The sequence below is a fragment of the Barbatula barbatula genome (assembly GCF_947034865.1).
Source record: "Barbatula barbatula genome assembly, chromosome: 3".
Classification (NCBI taxonomy): domain Eukaryota; kingdom Metazoa; phylum Chordata; class Actinopteri; order Cypriniformes; family Nemacheilidae; genus Barbatula; species Barbatula barbatula.
Genome location: NC_136764.1, coordinates 19052581 through 19072481, shown reverse-complemented (window position 1 = coordinate 19072481; position 19901 = coordinate 19052581). Strand labels below are relative to the sequence as shown.

General features: G+C 37.7%; 1 protein-coding gene across 1 annotated transcript; it reads right to left on the bottom strand.

Moving 5' to 3' along the window:
- Nucleotides 1–199: 199 nt before the first annotated feature.
- pik3r2 (phosphoinositide-3-kinase, regulatory subunit 2 (beta)) lies at nt 200–19732 on the bottom strand. The gene is made up of 16 exons (XM_079451741.1): nt 19311–19732; nt 16147–16898; nt 10012–10104; nt 9436–9501; nt 8320–8460; nt 7941–8139; nt 7750–7832; nt 6938–7040; nt 6753–6851; nt 6423–6603; nt 5390–5515; nt 5167–5309; nt 4906–5082; nt 4748–4819; nt 3880–4053; nt 200–3764 (listed from the first exon to the last, which is right to left on the bottom strand). Exons 2-16 carry the CDS (start codon nt 16469–16471, stop codon nt 3575–3577), a joined length of 2172 nt encoding a protein of 723 aa, XP_079307867.1. The 5' UTR covers nt 16472–16898; nt 19311–19732; the 3' UTR covers nt 200–3574.
- Nucleotides 19733–19901: the final 169 nt, after the last annotated feature.

Below are 19901 nucleotides of genomic sequence, written 5' to 3'. Positions count from 1 at the left end.
ACTTTTACTAAAATACTCTCTCCAGTGTTTTTTTATTTCATATTTGTTCAGATATGATCGCCTGCAGGCAATTTAAAAGGTGCAAGTCAAAACAAGACCAGTTCTTGCTGCTTCAGCGTGACACTGTAAACTGTAACAGCCACAATTGTTATAGAAACCCAGGTCACAAAGTCAAACTGTTAACAACAGACAAGCAGGTGCAATAGACTCAATATGTTTTTATTGTCTTAAAAATAATTTCATCTACCTATTAAAGAGCCAAGTCTCTATACTTGTGTACCTGTTTGGTAGACAAACAACACTGATGCAAACTGTACAGAGAAATAAATCTGCACCCAAAAACAGATTGGGTTGAAAAGAAACGAATAAAGCATATTATGTACATGAAGATGTGCACAGTAGAGTTGTACTGGGTAACAAACAGTGCTTCCCCCTCTTTTAAAGATCTAATGGCACTTTGGTGTGCATTAGCTTCAATAGATGTCATGCACGTCAGGGAAACAGGACTATGTATTTGTTTGAACAGGGAAATAAAAGTGGAACACAGAGGAATGGACACTGAATGAATAAAATGTAAAACATTTGTCATAGGCATATAGATAGAGCTGTTGTTGTAGGATTGTGACTTGTGCACCCAAAAAGGAGCATCAAGGAAACAAATAATGTTATAATGTAATTTATAGAACAATTTAACATCTTTAACATAAAAGTGTATTATTAATGGATGTGAAAATAATTGACATATACTATGGTTAATACAAAGTGAAAAAAACTCTTCTATCAAACATTTAGCTTCATGCTTTTTAGGATTTGTCCATCCATGGTTTTAATGAAAGAAAATAGAAAAAAAGAAGCTGCCAAATTTACCCTGTCACATTTTGTAAAAATTGTTTTCTACAAGAGAATTTTAATCATCTTTCCTTCTGTACTTTTGTCACAGTACTTGTATCATAGCCAAAATAAAAATATATCTGTTTGGAAAATATGTGATGAAAACCTGCCCTGGGTAACATTTGCATTTTTTAAAGACAATGTAACAGATTGTGTTAAACTTCCTTGTTCTAAATATATTTCTATCTGACATTTCAAGGCGAGGGAGCACTGTTCGAAGCAAACAAAGAAGGAAACACAAAATCTTCAAGTTTAAAACAACTGAGGCACAAAAAAAGACAGGAAACTCAGTCTGTACAGTTTCCCGCAGGAACAGAAAGAGCACGTCTGAAAATACACCTTCTATTTGGTTATTAGATACTGTAAACATTTGTAACTGTACTGAATGGAAGATATTCAAGCTAGCTTATCTTTGAATTCTTAAGGTCATTACTTACAATGTGAAACATAAAACAATGACAGAATTATAGCCTCAATCTCTCGCTCTCTCTCTCTAAAAAAAAGAATATATATATAAAGCAGAACCAGTATCAGCACTATCATAACACATTTTGACACTACCACCGATTCATTTTAGGCCTGTAACTAAAACATGTACCTTAATTATGTTTTGTTGCTCATAAAGGCTGTCAAGCTTCATATATTGTCACCAACAATGCATCATCACCACAAGATGTGCTCGTATAGTGCACTTAAAGGATTTTACTCTTCTATCTCACACACACACACACACAGCCAGCACTCTGGCTCATCTCAGAACAAGTTCAAGAAATCATAACCAGTGTCTCTGTGTTGAGAGTCGCTGTTTCTTGCTCCACTCCAACACTATTTTAACAAAACAACTCCTGATCTTATCACCACTATGAAACAAACCAAACATTTATACCGAAAGACACACTTACGAACCATGTAAAGAATTAACACCATCTTTTGACTGTGGCAAACTAAACTGAATCGAACTGAAAGATGTCAAAAGCTACACTAAATTCAGACTCGCTTTCAAAGTCATTTTCACAAGTTTATATTTCAAAAAGCTAAGCTTGTAAAATGACTTAATGGATCAAATGCGTTTATGTTATGAACTGAAATCCTCAAAAGTGCATATTGGTTGTTTAAGACCAAACCTCATTAAAAAGCTATCGTTTAACATTACAAATAAGGCTCCTAACATCTATCACACAGTCAAAATGCAATGTTCTTCTATAACTCGGTACAGCCAATGAAAATGCCTTTAAAAAGCATTTCAAGTACATGCATGTAATAGAATTGATATGAGATGTTTCTTTTTTAAGGAGGAAAAAAATTACAGGTAATTCTTTAAAGAACTTAATGGAAGAATTTCACTTAATGTCAAAAGAGCTTGATTTGTAGGGAAATATTTCAACATCTGCTCAAGGGACTACTTGAATATCAAATCTGTGTATATAAAGAATCTGTATCATCCTAGTCACAAGTAAAAGCATCCTAAATGCACTTCCTCACATTGCATGTGCAAAAATTTCACATTTTATCACCAATTCTTAGTATTTCAATTTAAGTTTCTCTCATTAAAGTGATTTCTTTTCTATTCAACTTCTATGATTTTGACCAGTTTATGGCTCGGCTTTATTTGAGTCAAACCATGCCATGACTGCAGTATGAAACACTACGGGAAGAAGTGAGGGCTCGTTTTCTTCTATAAACTAAATTCCACTATGGTCTGTAACAACGACTTACACAAAACTGTAAAATCGCATGTGAAAATGTTTTGAATCTGTTCCACATTTTTTCTTGCTCCATTGAATAACCTCATTGCCCTTGAACTCTCTAAAGCGAGTGGAGTTTAGACTGAACTTGTCGTTGCTTTGGGATCACTTTTGTTTTCAGCTTACTGTCTCTGTCCTGGATCACAATGCTTCTCTTTAGCTATGCGTCATTCTCACATTACAAGAGACAAAAATAAAGCACCAACATCTGCTAGAATAGGAGCCCACGGAAACCAGTAAAATCTCCAGCTCTGTGGTAGAACATTTAAAAGAAATGTATAAAATAGTTGGTGGCTATTTACAAACCATGACAACTAGATTTAAAGAAGCAGATACGAGGGCCGAAGAGTCCCCCTACCACTTACGATATAAAAAATAGTTTGTTTCACATCTTTTCTAGGACAACTCGCATAAAGAGAATGGTTGGCAGAAGCGAACTACCAAACACAATACACATAGGATGATAACCCACACAGTGATATAACGGCTCAAAGATTGATTTTCAACAGCTGCTACTTTCACCTAATTCTTCATCTAGATCCCTGGCTGGCGTCCTAATTTAAAATAGGCGAGAAACAGCCACAGTCCAAGACCGAGCGCAAGTTCAAGCTTTCATGGAATCATTAGACACTGTCAGAATCTGTAATTTTTAACTATGCAGACCAAAACAGTACGTGCAACGTCTTCGAGACCTTTTCATTATTTTCGGGATGACTAATAAAAGTATTTAATCTGTGATTACCGTACTACCGTATTATACTGTGGCTAGTCCTAATACGGAAAACTACGGGCTTGCAAAAGAAGCGTGTTATTTACTTATGATAACATATTGTGCTTATCTGTTTTCTAGGATAAACATAAAAGTTTGGTGTTAGTATAGTTTGCTCTGTATAATGTGCTTAATCATGCTTTAAATGAGTCTCGTTGTGTCCCGGTGCTCATCTAGGATGCTGTGCGTGGACGGGGTAGGTCAGGGTTACATTCAGTGAGTCGTTGTGCTGGACCAGGGAGGCGTGTTTGTAGTGCAGAACCAAGTCTTTCAAGGAACCGTAAAGGTTGTAAGGCTCAGCAAATCCAAAACCTGTGACCGTCTTGTAAATGACACAATGCTTGGTCTCTCCATCCACGCTATTGAAAATAAAGACATTACAGCATTAGACCGACACATTCATGCAAATCATTTGAGGTATAGATTTGATAGAATGTTGTCAGTTGAGATACTAGTGATGTTTCAGTAACTCACACAACAGAGCAGGCGAAGGAGCCCTTTTGGGTCTGACTCTCTCGGATAAGGAAGGTGCCATCTCGCTTGTCTCTCAGAAGATCCTCTGCGTGTGTGCGCTTAATGTCCTTGACGTACCAAGTGCACTCATCGTGATGTCCTTGATCGTCATCATCATCCAATAGAGAGTTGAAGCTGTAAGGTCACAAGGCATTAATGAGCATAAGATGTATATATTGGGCTCACGTTAATCAATCTCAGTACGTAAAAAAGTTTAAAAGGTGTACTTAAATAGTATCCATTTCTTTTTTTGTAAAAATTATATATTTTAAGTAAAAATAAATACTGCATAAGCCTACTATACTACGTTTGTAAGTTTTTATCAATAGGTTTTTACATTTACAGTCACGCAATTGGCAGACGTCTTTATCCAAAGCAACTTACATCGCATTATCCTATACATTTTGTTTCTAAGTATGTGCAATCCCCTGGGATTGGACCCACGACCTTGGTGCTGTTAAAGCCATGCTCTTACCACAGCTCTTACTAACTAGCTAATTTACCACTGAGATACAGGACAGCTATTTTTACTATAGCGATAGCACAGATGTCAACATTTGGGGGTTCAAATATTGTGTGAGGAAGTTATTAAAGCATGTTTTATATGTATAGCATACTTTTCCATAGTCTGGTAAGTGCCATTTTCAGGATCGTTTCACCCATGACGGTCAATCATTCTCATTACAGAAAATGTAATTAAAGTAACTATTTTATGTTCTATGAAGAGGCATTCCATCTCCATTTGTTATAATCGGTTATTTGGTATTATTGCTACTGGTTAAATTTGGACAAACCGACAAAACGCAAAAACAGGTTGAACAGAACTTACTGCTCCGACTCGTTCTTTACACCCAACCATTCGTTGATCTTGCTTTGTCTGGTGCCTTTCTGAGTTAACCATCTGCAAAAAAGGATTTTCATGAACAACATCAGTAAAAAAATTTAGTGCCACCCGAATTCAGTAAAGCACATTTTTCATGTTCTTACACAAGGTACTGGTCCCTAAGCTTCCTCAGCTGGATGAGGTCTGGTTTCAGGCTGTTCATTATCTTGTCTATCTCACGATTGTCCGTGGCTTGTAGCTTCAAGTCTTCTTCCAACTTTCTCTTACTGTCATGAATCTCTGTGATTCTGGACTTCAGTTTTTCAGAGTTGTTCTGTATTCTGAACAGACAAAGAAATGACCCCTCTAGATAATGATCCACACATGGCGTAAAGCAGAGAATAATGGGACATGAGCGAGACTACCTCTCAATCTCTTTGTCGTTGCCTTCTCGGCTAAACTTCTCGATGCTTTCTCTGCTGAGGCGCTCCTGGGTCTCACACTGCTCCTCGAAGATCTTGATGGTCTCATTAAAGGCCTCTATGGCTGTCCGTTTCATCTGCAGCTCCTGAGAGAGATTGTACAGATCATCTCTGTTAGCGACTCATCCCAATTTATTTTAAAAGCCTGAGATGAAACGTGACCTACTTGTGATGTGCGTGTATATTCTTCGTACAGTACGTCATACTCGTGGTTCTTCTCCTGAAACTGCTCGTGATAGACCTTCAGCTGCTCACCTACTGCCTCGATATTGTCCTCTTTCACCACCTGATCCTGTAGAGAACAATGACATGTTTTTAAAAACCTCATGCTGCAGCTGGACAGAATATTTGACAATCAAAAAGTATGATCTACTTATTATCAATTCAATTTTATGTATATAGCGCTTTTCACAATGTGCATTGTTCCAAAGCAGCTTTACAGGAGAAAATAAGAAAAACACAGCACAGTGCATGGTGTTTATAGAACAAGCATGATCATTCTAACAAATAATATCCAATAAATGCAATCTCCAGGTGAGAAAGCCAATAAGGCCCTATGGCAAGGAACCCAAACTCCAATGATAAATTAATGGCAAAAAAAACCTTGGGAGAAACCAGTCTCAGCCGGGAGGGCCAGGTCCCCTCTGACGTGTCACAGCTGCACTCACAGACTTTGATTAAAAGTTACCGAATAAATGTTTATGAAAAATAGGCAGAGCTTATTAGTTGTGATTTAGGAAATTTAAATTGTTGAAACTGTTTAGGTCTGATTTTGTGATCAATATTAGACAACAGAGGAATGTTATAAGCAGGGAAAATACTAATGGCATAATGTATCTGCTGTTATGTGATGTAAGTTTAGCATTAATACTTAGTATTGTAAATTTAGCATTAATGTAACAAGTAGTCAGTTTTTGCTCTTTGTTGGGGATGGAATTGCCTGAGCTGTTATTATCAAGTATTATCTTGTTTCTTTGAAATGGACGTAAACCTAAAAATAATATCATAACACACTCATAAATGTATAAATGGTAAAGCAGAACCTCTAGTGGTCAATAACTCTTTTACCATTGCGTGTAAACACAGTGATACGAACCAGCACTGTCTTCTAAATAGAATGTCATTACCATTAAGACTTCAAAGAAAAGAACACATCAGTTTGACCATGTTGAGATGTGTGAAGAGCGGAGACATCGCACCTGCTGATATTTAGACACGGGGAAGAGCAAGCATGTATCCAGCTTGGCGTTATACGGAGTCAGTGACTCATGCCGGTAGTGGTTGATGAGCTCCACCACAGAGTGAAAAGTAAGAGGTTCTGAGAAGCCGTACTTCCCTCCACGGTAAAAAATTTTGATCAGTTTGTTATTTCCTCCTTTCCTGGAATAAACAATGTAAGGTCACATTTTATGTTCCAGTTACTAATTTCCTTACAAATGATGCAAATCAAAACAAACGATGGACCATCACATACACAATGTATTTATTGATATCAAACAAACAAATTTTTTTGTCTGCAGTCCACTAACCTGAGGGTCAAGGTATGTTCTCCCTGAACCTTGCTGGAGGCATCCCGCACCAAAAAGGTACCATCAGGAGTGTCTCTCATTTTGTCATTCACCTCCTCTCTACAACATAAAATAAAGCCGCTGACATCAGACAGAGATCCATCACTTACAAAAATATGAAGTGATCATCGTGGTAATGGTTTAACCTGGAAATGTCTCCCCAGTACCATTCAGCTTCACTCAGTAAGTTGTTGTTGTTTCCATTGGTAACAGATGAGGCCATGGCTTTGGGCGGTTTAGGAGGGAGAGCTGAATGAACAAGACAAATAACATATTTATGATTAAAATAAATAAGAGTATATATATTGTACTCCATGACTGGGGCAGACAATTAGTTTACAAGAATGTAATGTGCAACACTGAAGAACAACACAATCATCAATTATAAGGAGTCAAGGATCAACTTTTAATGGGAAATGACAAATCCGGAACATTTCAGTTGCCTTTCCAGATCAACATCATGAGATTTTCATGGTGTTCAAGTGATATTCAAAATGCAGGTTGACATAAAAGTCATTATTTATTTCTGTTTCGAAATGTCTACAAAAAAAATTCAATAAACTGTGGGACTTCCCTCTCATAAATATTTAATATTTTGTCCGCAGCACACTTTTACATTAGTTTACAGTGAAAGTTTTTGATTTGCCTGAATTTTGTAATGCTGTCAATTAACACAAACAATAGTTTTGACACATTACGCACACGTTTATAGTAAACACATTGGAAGACAAGCTGATATGCACTTTAAAATATTCAACTAGATTTGCAAAAAATCTCTATTTGGTTGGCGCCCTCTCTGTGACCAACGAGTTACCTATACCATAAAGACCTTAATAGGCCCTTAATATAGACCCAAGTACATGACATCCCCAGTTGAGCCCAAGTAAAAAACATCCACGTGCTAAGGTTGAATTATTAAATAAAAAGTAACTGACAAAAAGTCTTGCATGTGATTTACCAGGAGTTGGCTCTTGTTCCCAAATTCTCTCCAAAAGAAGTCTCTCAACGACAACTGCAGGGAACTCCTCATCTTCTTCTGACCTGTTAATAAAACATTGAAGCGGGGAAGGTTTGCGTGTGTACTTAAGTTCAGCCGTTTATTCTAAACAGTATGGATAAAGCTAACTGGGGAATAAAAGAAACACTTACCCGCTCACAGGGCCAGTGATCAGCAGAGGGCCAAAGATTTGGCCGAGGGTGTGAATGTCTAGACCGTTCTGCTCTGCACAGTGGAAGACCTTCTCCAGGTGTCTGAGTAAATACTGCAGCGTCAGGAGGTTCTGTAGTGGAACGGCAGGATTCTCCAGCGCCTGCAACAACTGTTCTCGTCTCCTCATTGAAGGAACATCTGTAAACGAAGGAAACTCCCAGAGTTGAATCTCAAAAGCCATTCAGGCAAACGCAAGGGAAAATGTTCGCATTTTCTTGGCCGACAGCACTTGTTTGCTTATTCAGTTCGTATTATTCTGTTACTTTCTATAGACGCCGTTCATCCGTCATTGGCAGACCTGCAAAAAGTGTCACTTACCCGATTCTAGCTGCACTGCTGTCTGAAGGTCTATATAAACAGAAGGAGGGATGATAGGTGCAGGAAGTTCCTGCAGATACCGAACGAGAGCTTCCGAGAGTGTGTGAACGTCCCGCTGTCCCACGTCCAGCTCCTGCGGCTCTGTACACGGAAAATGACCAGTTACATCATGACTGACATCTCATACAGTGAAATACATACCCTACCAGTGTTAACGCCATAAGGTGAATGTTTTATATCGCTGCTGTCCTTCTGAAACCTCTTGCCTCACCGTATTTTGAGATTTTTATTCAATAAATCATTATTATGTCACGCTATATGTTTGCAACTGGTTCTTTTAAATCAAACAAAAAAAAGTTTAAAAGTGCTTGTCAACTTTGACAAAAACAGTATTTAATCATTTTAAAATTATAGTATAGTATCGTTTTTTCAAAGTCCTAAAAAAACTGTGAATTTGGACAAACAAGGATTTGGAAGGACACCGACGATGTTCTAATACATAACTGCCAAAAGCTTGAAAGAAAAGCAAACAGTACAATCACAGAAATATGATAATTATTGTAACCAAATATTTGGGTCACTTAATTTAGCTGTTACATGTTTTAGTCATGTAAATCCTAAATACTGCTCACAGTAGCAAAAGAACACTGAGAATCTGAGATTCAAACAATTTAATCCAGTAAATGAACAGAACACAACTGAAAAACAATAAACACAAGAATGTGAAATTAATCTGAATTCAAGGTTATTTCTAGGTTTCATATTAAGTGCCCTAAATAATATTTTGAAACAATTCAAACCTGTTATTCCAATAATGTAATAATTAAAGATACATTGTGGTTATATAAATTATAAAAGCATTTTTTTTTTAAAGATAATAAATCTTCGTAAAAAAGTTATCCATTATCTACTTGGTTAAACGTTGATTGTAAATGAACATTTATAGAATAAAACAAAATAAAACAGCTTCCTAAGCTAGCTCCTAAAACTAACATGCAAAACACAAATTATTCAATGCAAGGCTGCATGTTGCCGAGCATGTGAAAAGACTGTCTTTTCCTGCACAGGAAGTGAATTACCTACATGGAAAAGCATGTCAACAGCAACTGAACTCACCAGCAACACTCTGACTGTCAGTGGCTGAACCACTGGACGTCCTGTACAGTCTCCTAGAGTCCAGACCTAGCCAAAAACATTGTCGAAAATAGCCATGCTTGGATTAGCATCAGAGTCATATCTTAACATTAAATGTAAAAGCCTGAAGCTATAAATACATCTAGTTAAGCTATCTGAGAGCTCTATCCCTCTATGTTTTAGTCTGTGGAGAAGTCAAACGAAAGCTTCAGTCGACCCAGGCAACGCGAGCGTCACTCCATCTCTCACTCCGAAGTGAAAAAGAAGGAGGGCTCATAGAGAACTCAGAGAAAATCTGGATGGTAGTAACTGCCAAATGTTGTAATGAGAAACATTTCACACCTCCTTGGCTTTGGGTATTATTTTCAATGTGGAAATAATCTATTAAATAAAGGCATTCTAAGTGTAATTGTTATTATTTACATCTCTGCCTGTGGCTGGAGGCTCTCCGCAGGGATTCTTGCTCACACTCGAATCGGGTGTCAAGTACTTTGACGTGCAAACCGCAAACAATAAAGCCCTCAACATGACGGTCAATGACAGAATGGAAAGTGTTACCTGTCCGCTCAATTGCTTCAACCAACTTAACAAGATCAGGAGGAACGCTTTCGGGCTGTGTGAACTGTTTGACAAGGTCCAGGGCTGGAACAACTGAAATCGGAGAGAATAATAATATTGAAAATTTCCTTTAAACATCTGCTTATATTTACAATAGATTGAATTAACCACTTTTTCTATTTTCTCATTGAATATTGTAAAGAGTAACGTTGACATAACTTGAATTATCATTTTATATATATATATATAAAATCTTAATGAAGTAAGTGTGCTTTAAATATAAAAAACACATTAAAAATGCAAATGTTCAACCCTTGTTAGTCCTCCTCACCTACATTTGTGAATTACTGTCTTGAGCCCAGTGTGTTAAATTTGACTTTGACTTGCCTGTTACCTTTTTTTAAAATATAGAGCTAAATGTGCCATCCTTTGTGGGAAACTAAAGCTGCCCAAAGCAGCAACTGTTTAGCAGAGGAGGCTGTGATGCGATATAATGAGAAGTTCTTCTATATAATCTGGGTATTTTTGCGCCTCACACATTAGAGCCAATAGTGGACTAAGTGCAGACCACTATCGCTCTTCTTTAATCTTTTAGATTGGGGCCTGTGGATGGATAAGGTTTTAATTTTGTTTTCATACAGTTTTTATACATTTAGCATTTTCAGAATATAAAAAAACTGATTAATGTCTAAAAACAACAACTAAACATGCAAAGTATTAAATGTGTGTAATAGTAATATGTAGGCAGTAAAATAGCATCAACAAATATAAACACATACAAAAACAATACAAAATATATACGTTTTATATTTTTTACTGGAGGAAAAATGCCTCCATTTCCTCATGTCTAATTCCAGTCCTTCTGAAGCGAGAGCTGCCTTGGCCCTTCGCGTGAGCAGAGCACAATAAACGATTTAATCAAAAATCCTGAACAAGCAAAAGCCCACTGGCCGTGTGCCAGACCCTCCTTTTCAGGCCCACCACAAAGAGGCCAGAGCTTGGCTGCCTCCTCCTCCTGGCAGTGCAAGGCTAAACCACGTCTGATTATTAATTTTGGAGTTCAGACGAAGTGCCATGTCAGCACATTCCACTTTCCCACTGCACGTTAAACATGGAACTCTGCTTGCTTTTCCCTCTTTCGGACGTAAGCCTGCCTCTCGCGCATTAACCACGACATGGACACCTGACATGAATCCATGTTCAATCCACACAAAAAAAAGACTTTTCCCATTTTCCACTTTAGGCCAGCTTTGATTTGATAAAAAATTATCTATGGATTTTACCATTTAAAATTTGTTTAACAATGTCAAGAATTCTAATTCAGCAAATGTTTTTCCATATAATACTTCTGAATCATAGAAAGAAAATGTAGTCTTTGAAGGGATAATTATTTTCATCATTGTTAATAGACCGTCTTGTCGTTCAAAACCAGTGTATGACTCTTTCTTCTGTGGAACACAAAAGAAGATATTTTGAGAAATGTCTTGGAGGTTTTGTCACCATACAGTGGAAGACAATGGGGCCAATGCAATTTGGTTACCAACATTTTTCAAAACAACTTATTTTTAGGTCTGCAGAAAAACATTATTTCAAAAATGTATATATTTTAAAGGGTGAGTAAATGATGGCAGAATTTGTATTTGTGGGTGAACTATCATTTTAAGAGACATCGTTTCTGAGAACTTTAAATGGATAGAAAACAGCTGAACTGAAAACATGAGAACTGCTGTTTTTACCGAGTAGACGTTTAATGTATTTCTCTACAGTTATTTTTATGTTGCTAACATTAACTAACTTTAGTGGTAACCGATACATTTTATTTATTAACCATATTTTCTCATAGCTCCAAGTCACTTCAATTTTGCAGATCCAAACACAGCATCCAAATGCTTAAAAACACACAGCAGGGGTTTTGTGCAAAATACTGTTTTTAGGAAAAACAGCTGTGGTCCTCCAGTCATTGTTAGTTTTTGGAGCGGGAACCAACTATCTTTACCCAATAATAGTCGTCCTGGTAGCTGCATCTTGGCTGGCCTACAGCTAAACATGCCTCTCAAAAAACAACTGCAACGGCAAATCATATGATTACAACAACAACTGGCTTCATTCAACAGCACTACATGCCACTTCTATAAAACAGCCATTTTTTGCTCAATCATTTTTATTCAATTTCATACTTGCTGCTATCAAGTTAAACAAAATGTTGGCAGGCTTAACCCACTTAGCTTTGCAGTTTGGTGGATTTTTTCTATTGCCTCACACTTGCACTCATTAACTTGGATCCAGTCATGCTCTACTAATGGAAAACCATGTCTTTGTGTTCGGTGAATATGATTATGTAAGATAACTTTTCACCCAAATTACTTTGTACTGTTTGGTAATCTGGACACCTCATTCATGGCTAACCTAAGGCCTTGCCCATGTCCTTTCACTGGAGTTCTAAAGCTCTCAACATGTTTTAATCTTAATGCAATGCAAACAGTATTAAGAAACACCACAACATAAAAGCCACAAACACAAGAGGCAGTCTTACACAGCTCAAGTTTCTTTCAGTTGTGAATAACCAGCTTCTGGTTTGACTAGATTTTAACACTAAGAAGAAATCATTCCAGAAAATGTTTCACTCTAACAGATTAAAGGATTCATACACATTTCTTTTTGATAGTTCAATGAAAAATCATATTTGATCTAAGTGCCAACAAAAAAAACAAGACTACTAAGGATATCCTTCAGCCTGTCACAATAAATGCATTATTGCTACTGTATTGATTAAACAAGCGAAAGCACCGTGGAAAAGATTCACAATACATGCACAGATTGGAGGCTTTAACAAGCCCTGATTCTGTGAAGGAAGGTTCTGGGTATGGAGCCGGGGGGAATTCAAGGGGCCTTCTCTTTCTGAGAATTGTTGCGAGCTTGTAGTTTATAGCTGCCTGGAGACAGTATCAGAGGAGTCTGTGAAACAGGGAGGAGGAACAGGCGTAGACTCTAGAAATGCCAAGCCATGGTTCACTTAAACAGGCAGTAAAACTGAGGCCAGGAAAAGAAAGAGAGAAAAAAGAGAGAGGGAACTTTTGTCACAGGCTGTGAAACAACTAAGTTTTATTCTGTACGGATAGTGTTAGTGGATTTAGATTAAATCTATACACGTAGATGTATTTTAGAACTGCATAAAATTGTTATATCTACAAATAGACATCTTAGTTTTCAATGAAGAAAATCTTATTTTTCTGTTACAAAGTTACAAAAATCTTGCAAGTTTGTTTATTATATAATAAAAAACACAGAAAAGGCATCATAGATCAGATTCTATCTGGACTTGCGGATTTACATAATTGACATTGTTAACATTAGTTAATGCATGAATGCTAGTTAATGCCAGTCAACATGAACTAGCACTGAATAATAATTTTACAGCATTTGAGATCTTAGTTCATCTCGCTGATCACATTTATTGATACATTTTTTAAATAAAAAATTGCAACTAATGCAAAGTGTACAGTTTTTTGGAGGGTAGATTGATAGAAAAGCAATATTATATTAATTACTATGTCTTCAGGTGTGCCTTTCATGAAGCATTATGTTTTAAGTTCCTTAGAATGAGCGATTCCTGTCTTCATATGGATCCCATTACATAGAATTCACCATGTTGTTTCTACAGTAGCCGGACAAACTGCCCTAGTGCGTTTCGTAAAGTGCGTTATCTCCTTCGCCAAAGAAGCGAAAACAAAAATGACATCTTGTGTACCTTAGTGCTTCGAAAGGGAAGGGTGGAGGTAGCCGTTGGTTGCAATTCACAAACTCACCATTAGATGTCTCAATTCTCCACATTGCTCTTTAACTTACATTAATAATAAGGCTTAATAAATCTTGAAAAACTATATTGCTCATTGTTCTTGCTAGCTAATGCATTTCCTATTCTTAAGAAATCTGTTAACAACCTTATTGTAGTAATTACCTGACTTTTTTGCAAAATTACAAAGAGTGTGCTGTCAATTTCTCCAGTTGAACGAAAAGTAATAGGGGATCAATTACTAGATCCAGGCCATAAACTGTCATCAGAAACGGGAACGTTGATGTTACATCTGCTGGCGGTTTACAGTAAGTGTCTGTTTTATTTTGTAGACGTCTGATAGACTTGATGGATAATTTCTTCTACCAGTTTAATCAAGGTACACTTTTAAAGGGTGCGTCTCAAACATGCAGTGTGTCTTAAATTAGAAACTTTGTAGGCCGGTGAACCACAGGAGAGAATAGAAAACGTTTCTGAATCTAGATATGTGAGTGTCTTTCATGTGGAGAAGGCTGAAAGAGTGAGTCAACCAATGATTACCTATAAAACGGTGATATTAAGGTTTGAAAACTTGAAATAAATTGAAACCTAGCTTCAATAATCTGATGCGCATACTAAATGCCAACTGTAAAATGCTATCTTTCAGTCTGAAGCTTCGGACAGAAATCTGTAGCTTCACCACAAGCTACCAACAAAACACTACATTAAAGCTACTGATGTTACAATAAACAATCAAATCTGAATTGGTATTGTTTTACTCAAAACCCATGAGGATTTTTGGAGAGAAAAAAATATGTAGCACCCCCAATTGATATTATTTAATTTAGAATAAATAAACAGATGAAAAAACTATCCTAAGAGTTAAAACATCTGTTTATCAACAGCTATGTTTCACCTTCTAATAAGTTGGTCAACAATTCCAAACAAAATTGAGAACAATGTTTTGTATAATAATGTCAAATATCCCAATTCTTGGCCCATGGCCTATATGCTGATGGTTAATTTGATCGACTTTCAAATAAATATTTGTGATTGATAAATAGTTCTTGTCATTTCTAATGAGCGCACATTTTATGCAAAGTTGGACTCTTTACTTATCAAAGATAAGATCCTGCAAAGGATCAAATAATGTAAGTCAATGCTGCTTAACATTCGGGAACAAATGTATGATGTCATTTGCTTGATTAATCTACATTTCTAGATTCTTAATACTCCAGTATTATGCTTCTCTTTTTTCCATCCTCATGCAAATCCATTTTAAGCAGCAGGCAAATGCTGGAGGCATGTAGGTCAATTCTCTACCTCTACAGGAAAAAAAACGGAGAAAAATGTGTAGGTTAGCCAACTTCAAACTCTTTTTTTAGAAGTAACTTAAATGCTTTGAGCGAGACTGCACGGAAGCGGTACATTTACGCATTTGCAGACTCTGTTTTCCAACGCAACTTCTTCACTATTAGCAGTATGTGTCTTTTTATCGGTAAGCACCACACTATAAATATGACAATAAACATCACCACATTGGAATAGTGGAGAGTTTCAACTGTGCTAAAAAAAGGGACACAGAGAAGACATTAAAGCAAATATCTGAGGGCATAGATGGAGAAGGAGGAAGAGCTTGGGGAAAGTGCGAGAGAAATACAGGCGGGTTGAAGAGGGAGACACAAGATATCTTGAGGTAAAGTGTAGGATCTATAAAAGGTATGAATGACCTTGGAGATGCAGCAAAAAAAACATAAATGTCTGTAAGGTCGAGATTTTGTTGAATTAGACATCAGAAATTATTTTTAAACAAATGCCCAACTATGGCAGCCGGCTTTTATCTACAGTACAAGCAAGTATCTGTTAAATCACACATATTATAACAGATATGAAGACTAAATAAACATAAACAGTTTAAGACTTAATCTAAATTGCTTCAACATAGTTGTGCTGTTTCCATTTCCACAGCATATTATGTTGATGTTGTTCTTTTCATTCTTTTTGTGTTTTTATTCTGTTTTGGTTAGTGTAAATTGAATTTAAATGTGCTTTAGAAATATTTTTAAAAAATGTATATATAAGAAAACTATGTTGTTTGTCCGGTTTTATGTTTTATTTCGATTTGTTAACATTTACATTTCTTTAATTTTGCCACATGGCAATTTCTAAATTACATACGCCTGGGTAATAATCCCATTATGATCTTAAACATATTTTGTTCTATCAAACAAGAATTACATTTAAATGTTAACACCATTTATTCCTTTGGGCAACTTTTTTTAAAAACTTATTTTCACAAAAAAGGTCTGCATCAGATGTGATAGAGTTATACCGCTGTTTAGGAGAGGTTTTTGGAGTCTTACCCGGTGCTGAGGCTGTTGGCTCAGGTCTGGGAACAGCAGGAAGTGGTCTCTGAGAACGAGGCTGGCAGGATGACACTGACATTTTCACAGTTCCAACATACTGCACGTACGTCCCTGGAAAGTCTCCCCTCTGTTTGGTTCGCTCATTAAAACCTAAAATCCAGCCAATGCATTCCGGTTGCAACTCATCACCCTCTTTGACGCCCAGTGACAGTAGAGATGACTTCTCCACAGTTAGGATATCACCAGGTTCAAGGTCAATATCATCCTCCCAGTCCTTACAGTAGGCGTACAGAGATCTGTACTGGAAGCCATCAGCAGCCATTTTCTCAGAGTATGAAAAATCACCCCAGGCAGACGAACCTTGGACTTGGGATGAAACTTCAGGAGGGCGTGGGTGATGTAGGACAGAGGGACGTTTTGTTTAAGGCTAAGGCTATTGACTGGAGCTTATAAGCATGTCCAACAGAGTAGGCCTGTGCCGTTGGAAGCTTAGCGTTGCAGCTTAGACCTGACCGGTGTTAACCAAACAGGGAATTTTTCTCAACTTGAACCCACGGTTCAGCCAAATGATGGAGCAGAGAGAATGAGACGGCAGCATGCTCGTTCAGGCACAGGGAAATGTATTAAGTATTATGTTCAACTAAGATCCTGATTCCTTTTGGCAAATTAGCTGGTGTTGTCTGGTAGCTGGTCACTCAACATTCCACTTCAGAACGCATTCCTCCCAGTGTAACGTGATGAGTTGATGACTGAAGAAAAAAAAAGACAGCAGCCTTTTAAAAGCAAAATATTTTATGTTCTACTAAACAAAATCAAATTATGACACACCTCATACATCTGTGATACAGTTGACATAGTCATTGCAGGCATGGATATGACCAAAATAATTTATGAGCACCATAATCTTAAAGCAAAGTGAAGCTACAAAAAAGCTCATCTGTTTACCTTTAAAAAAAATAAAAGCAGAAACATAAATAACCTTCATATACCTCTTTAAATTGTGCAGCAATTCTAGAAAATATCTAAAAGATACCAGTCAACCTATATTTATTGCACACGTTCTCAGTCACATGTTGCGTTTTCAAGAAACCGGATTTCAGAATGGATGCACATTGCAATTTGGCAAACCTTACCATTTGAAACCCATACTTTTCCAAGAATCCATGTGCAAATGAACATATTTTAATTTTTAGACATACTCTGCAATATGCATCATGTTACGGAACACAAAACCCACGACTTTTCATGCGCATACGCACCTTCGAAACAAAGGTTTATGCTTGCTTACCAAGAAAGCGCCCGGTTTACAAACCTCGCCAACTCTTTGCACAGATTACGATCAAATAAACGAAACCAAAGTGTCCGACAACACAGACTGACATCACAGGGCAACACTCACCCCTTTTTCAACTGACCAGGCGCACTAGGGTCTCAGTCCAACATCCTCTCTGTGAAGAAAAGAGGTGGTAGCACAGACACGTGGCACGGACATACCCAACCACAGCCCGCAATCCTCACACCACCAAAACACCCCCTCCAAATAAAAAAAGTATCTCATAACCGTTTTCGCCTTTTCATGATTATAACCTAAGTACTCTGCATAAAGCAACTGCTATTTAATTATGTAGTTAGTTCGTTCATGAAAAAAGAAAAATGTCCGTTGTGAGTCTGAGTGCTAAAAGTTCTTACGAAACAAATCATCATTACATTAAAGCAAATGATTTAAGCTGCAGGACAGCGGATGATAAATTGAGTCTTTTCAAGAATCCTGTCATCCTCTTTATTCGGTTTGAGCAGAGCAGTATGCTAAACATGGTGACCAAGGCAGACCACAAAATAATTAATGAATGGAGGAAGGAGACTCACTGTTGCTACAGAAGGGAAAAGGTAATGCTGGGTTCCTATTGGGCAGCATATGGCCATGTGCTCGAGGATCACCAGAGAAGCTGGAGCAAATCAAGCAAACGTTCTAATATTAGAAAATGTATCCAGGCAGCGAGCAAAACCCAAACCATTATTTTACGTAAATGGACAACTTTTTCCTTACGATTTAGCTCAGGAGGAATGTCACAGAAATCCTGTAAGACAAGGGGACACAAGACTGAAGAATTCTGTGTCACTTATCAGACAAGACTTGTCTCTTTAGTACTACATGTAACATTAAGATCATTTGTGACATTTTGAAAAGGCAAGAGGACGTTGTCGCTGGAAGGAGTTCAACTGAGGAAACTGGATCTGGATTCTCTCATGCCGTCTGCCTGGTGCTATCGAGGTAGGGCGCTTAATCTATACACAAGGACCTTCTAACATGAAAGAAATGAGGACAGTATTTTGCACATTTGCATGGACAACGATGAAGCTTATGTAAGAACGTCTTTCTCTCGTTTTATTTGGCCCAAGTACCTTGACTAATGCCAATGAGTCTGGTGACAGATAATGTTCTGCACACAGTGTCTCCTTTTAAAGCTTGGACTATGCAGCACAGAAGAAACTGGACACAGATGCCCTCTGGATACATGGCGTGCAACGCTTCAAATTATTAACGCACGAAACATAAACATACACATGACAGCACTTTATTGGCGGAAGTAACTGACTAATTTAAATCACACTAGTGTCATTATAACAATTTCCCCCAGATTTCGTGTTTTATTATCACCGGGGCATTAACGCTGCTCGCGGTGTTTAGGTTTAGAGATCGCGTGCATTGTAAACCGCTTTTACAAGTTAAAGAGACTCCAGATATAGACACAAACGCTATGCATCGTCAAATACAGGCCGCGAATCTACGCAGCGAGTAACGGACCCTTTAAATTAAGAACTGTTTACATTTTAATGCGAAAAGTTGGATCGTTGTTGCCATGCAACACTAGTGAAACTGCGCGAGCTCTTCTTGGAATCTGTTCGCGGTGTATCTGATCATCAGACAAGGCGAGTAGCTCGCGCATCACGCAAACGTGTCGATTTAAACATTTCTGTCGCTATTTCTATCGTAAACAGACGTTGCTTTAAATAGTCAACTATAAACAAGTCTACACGTATTATACGTGGTAGCACGCGTCGTGTCCGTTCCACCATTTCCCCACGTCCGGAGAGTGCTAGCTAGCTATCCAGCACCGCGGAGTACAGTAACGTAGTGTGCAAAACTTAGGAAAACTTACCAGTATCGCGTCGCCGCGAAGGCTTTGGTGATTTTCCGTCGACTCAAGTGTGCGCTCGTAACACTCGCGATTTAACCCCCGTCCGCTCCACCTTTACACTACACTGCTGTTTTCTTTTTCCTTTTCATTCCGCACAAATCTTTCCAACTTGCCGAACTGCCATTTTCCAGCACAGCACACAGAGCGGCAGGACTGCGTGAGAGCTAGTGATATCGGACGGAAAATAGCGGAATGAGCCGAAAACACCCGAAAGAAGGATTGTTCTTGCACTCACCGCCGGGCAGTGCATTTAATCGACCACATCCAAAATGAGGTTCCACTGATGGTGACAAACTTCTTTTGCGTTAAAATGTTGCAAGTCTGGTCCCAGGCATTGAACAGAAAAGAAACTGAACATCACCGGTGCCCAACTGGAATGATCTGTAAACTAACTCAACAATCTTAAACATGTTAACTTTGCAGGAAGTTACCTCTGAATACCTCGGTTTGCCAGTATGAATTATCTTCCAGTTACTGGAATTCACACTCTACAGCTCGAACACATCATGTAACAAGTGTAACATTTATGAGAAAAACATGCAGCCACAATAA

Bases quoted from the DNA above. Each gene is read 5' to 3' on its own strand.
- pik3r2 (XM_079451741.1), bottom strand. From the start codon at position 16,471: ATGGCTGCTGATGGCTTCCAGTACAGATCTCTGTACGCCTACTGTAAG. The intron at 8,140-8,319 runs GTAAGTGACACT...CTTCGTTTACAG, and splicing joins AGCAGTGCAGCTAGAATCGG to ATGTTCCTTCAATGAGGAGA. The intron at 6,604-6,752 runs GTTAGTGGACTG...TGTTTATTCCAG, and splicing joins GAACATACCTTGACCCTCAG to GAAAGGAGGAAATAACAAAC.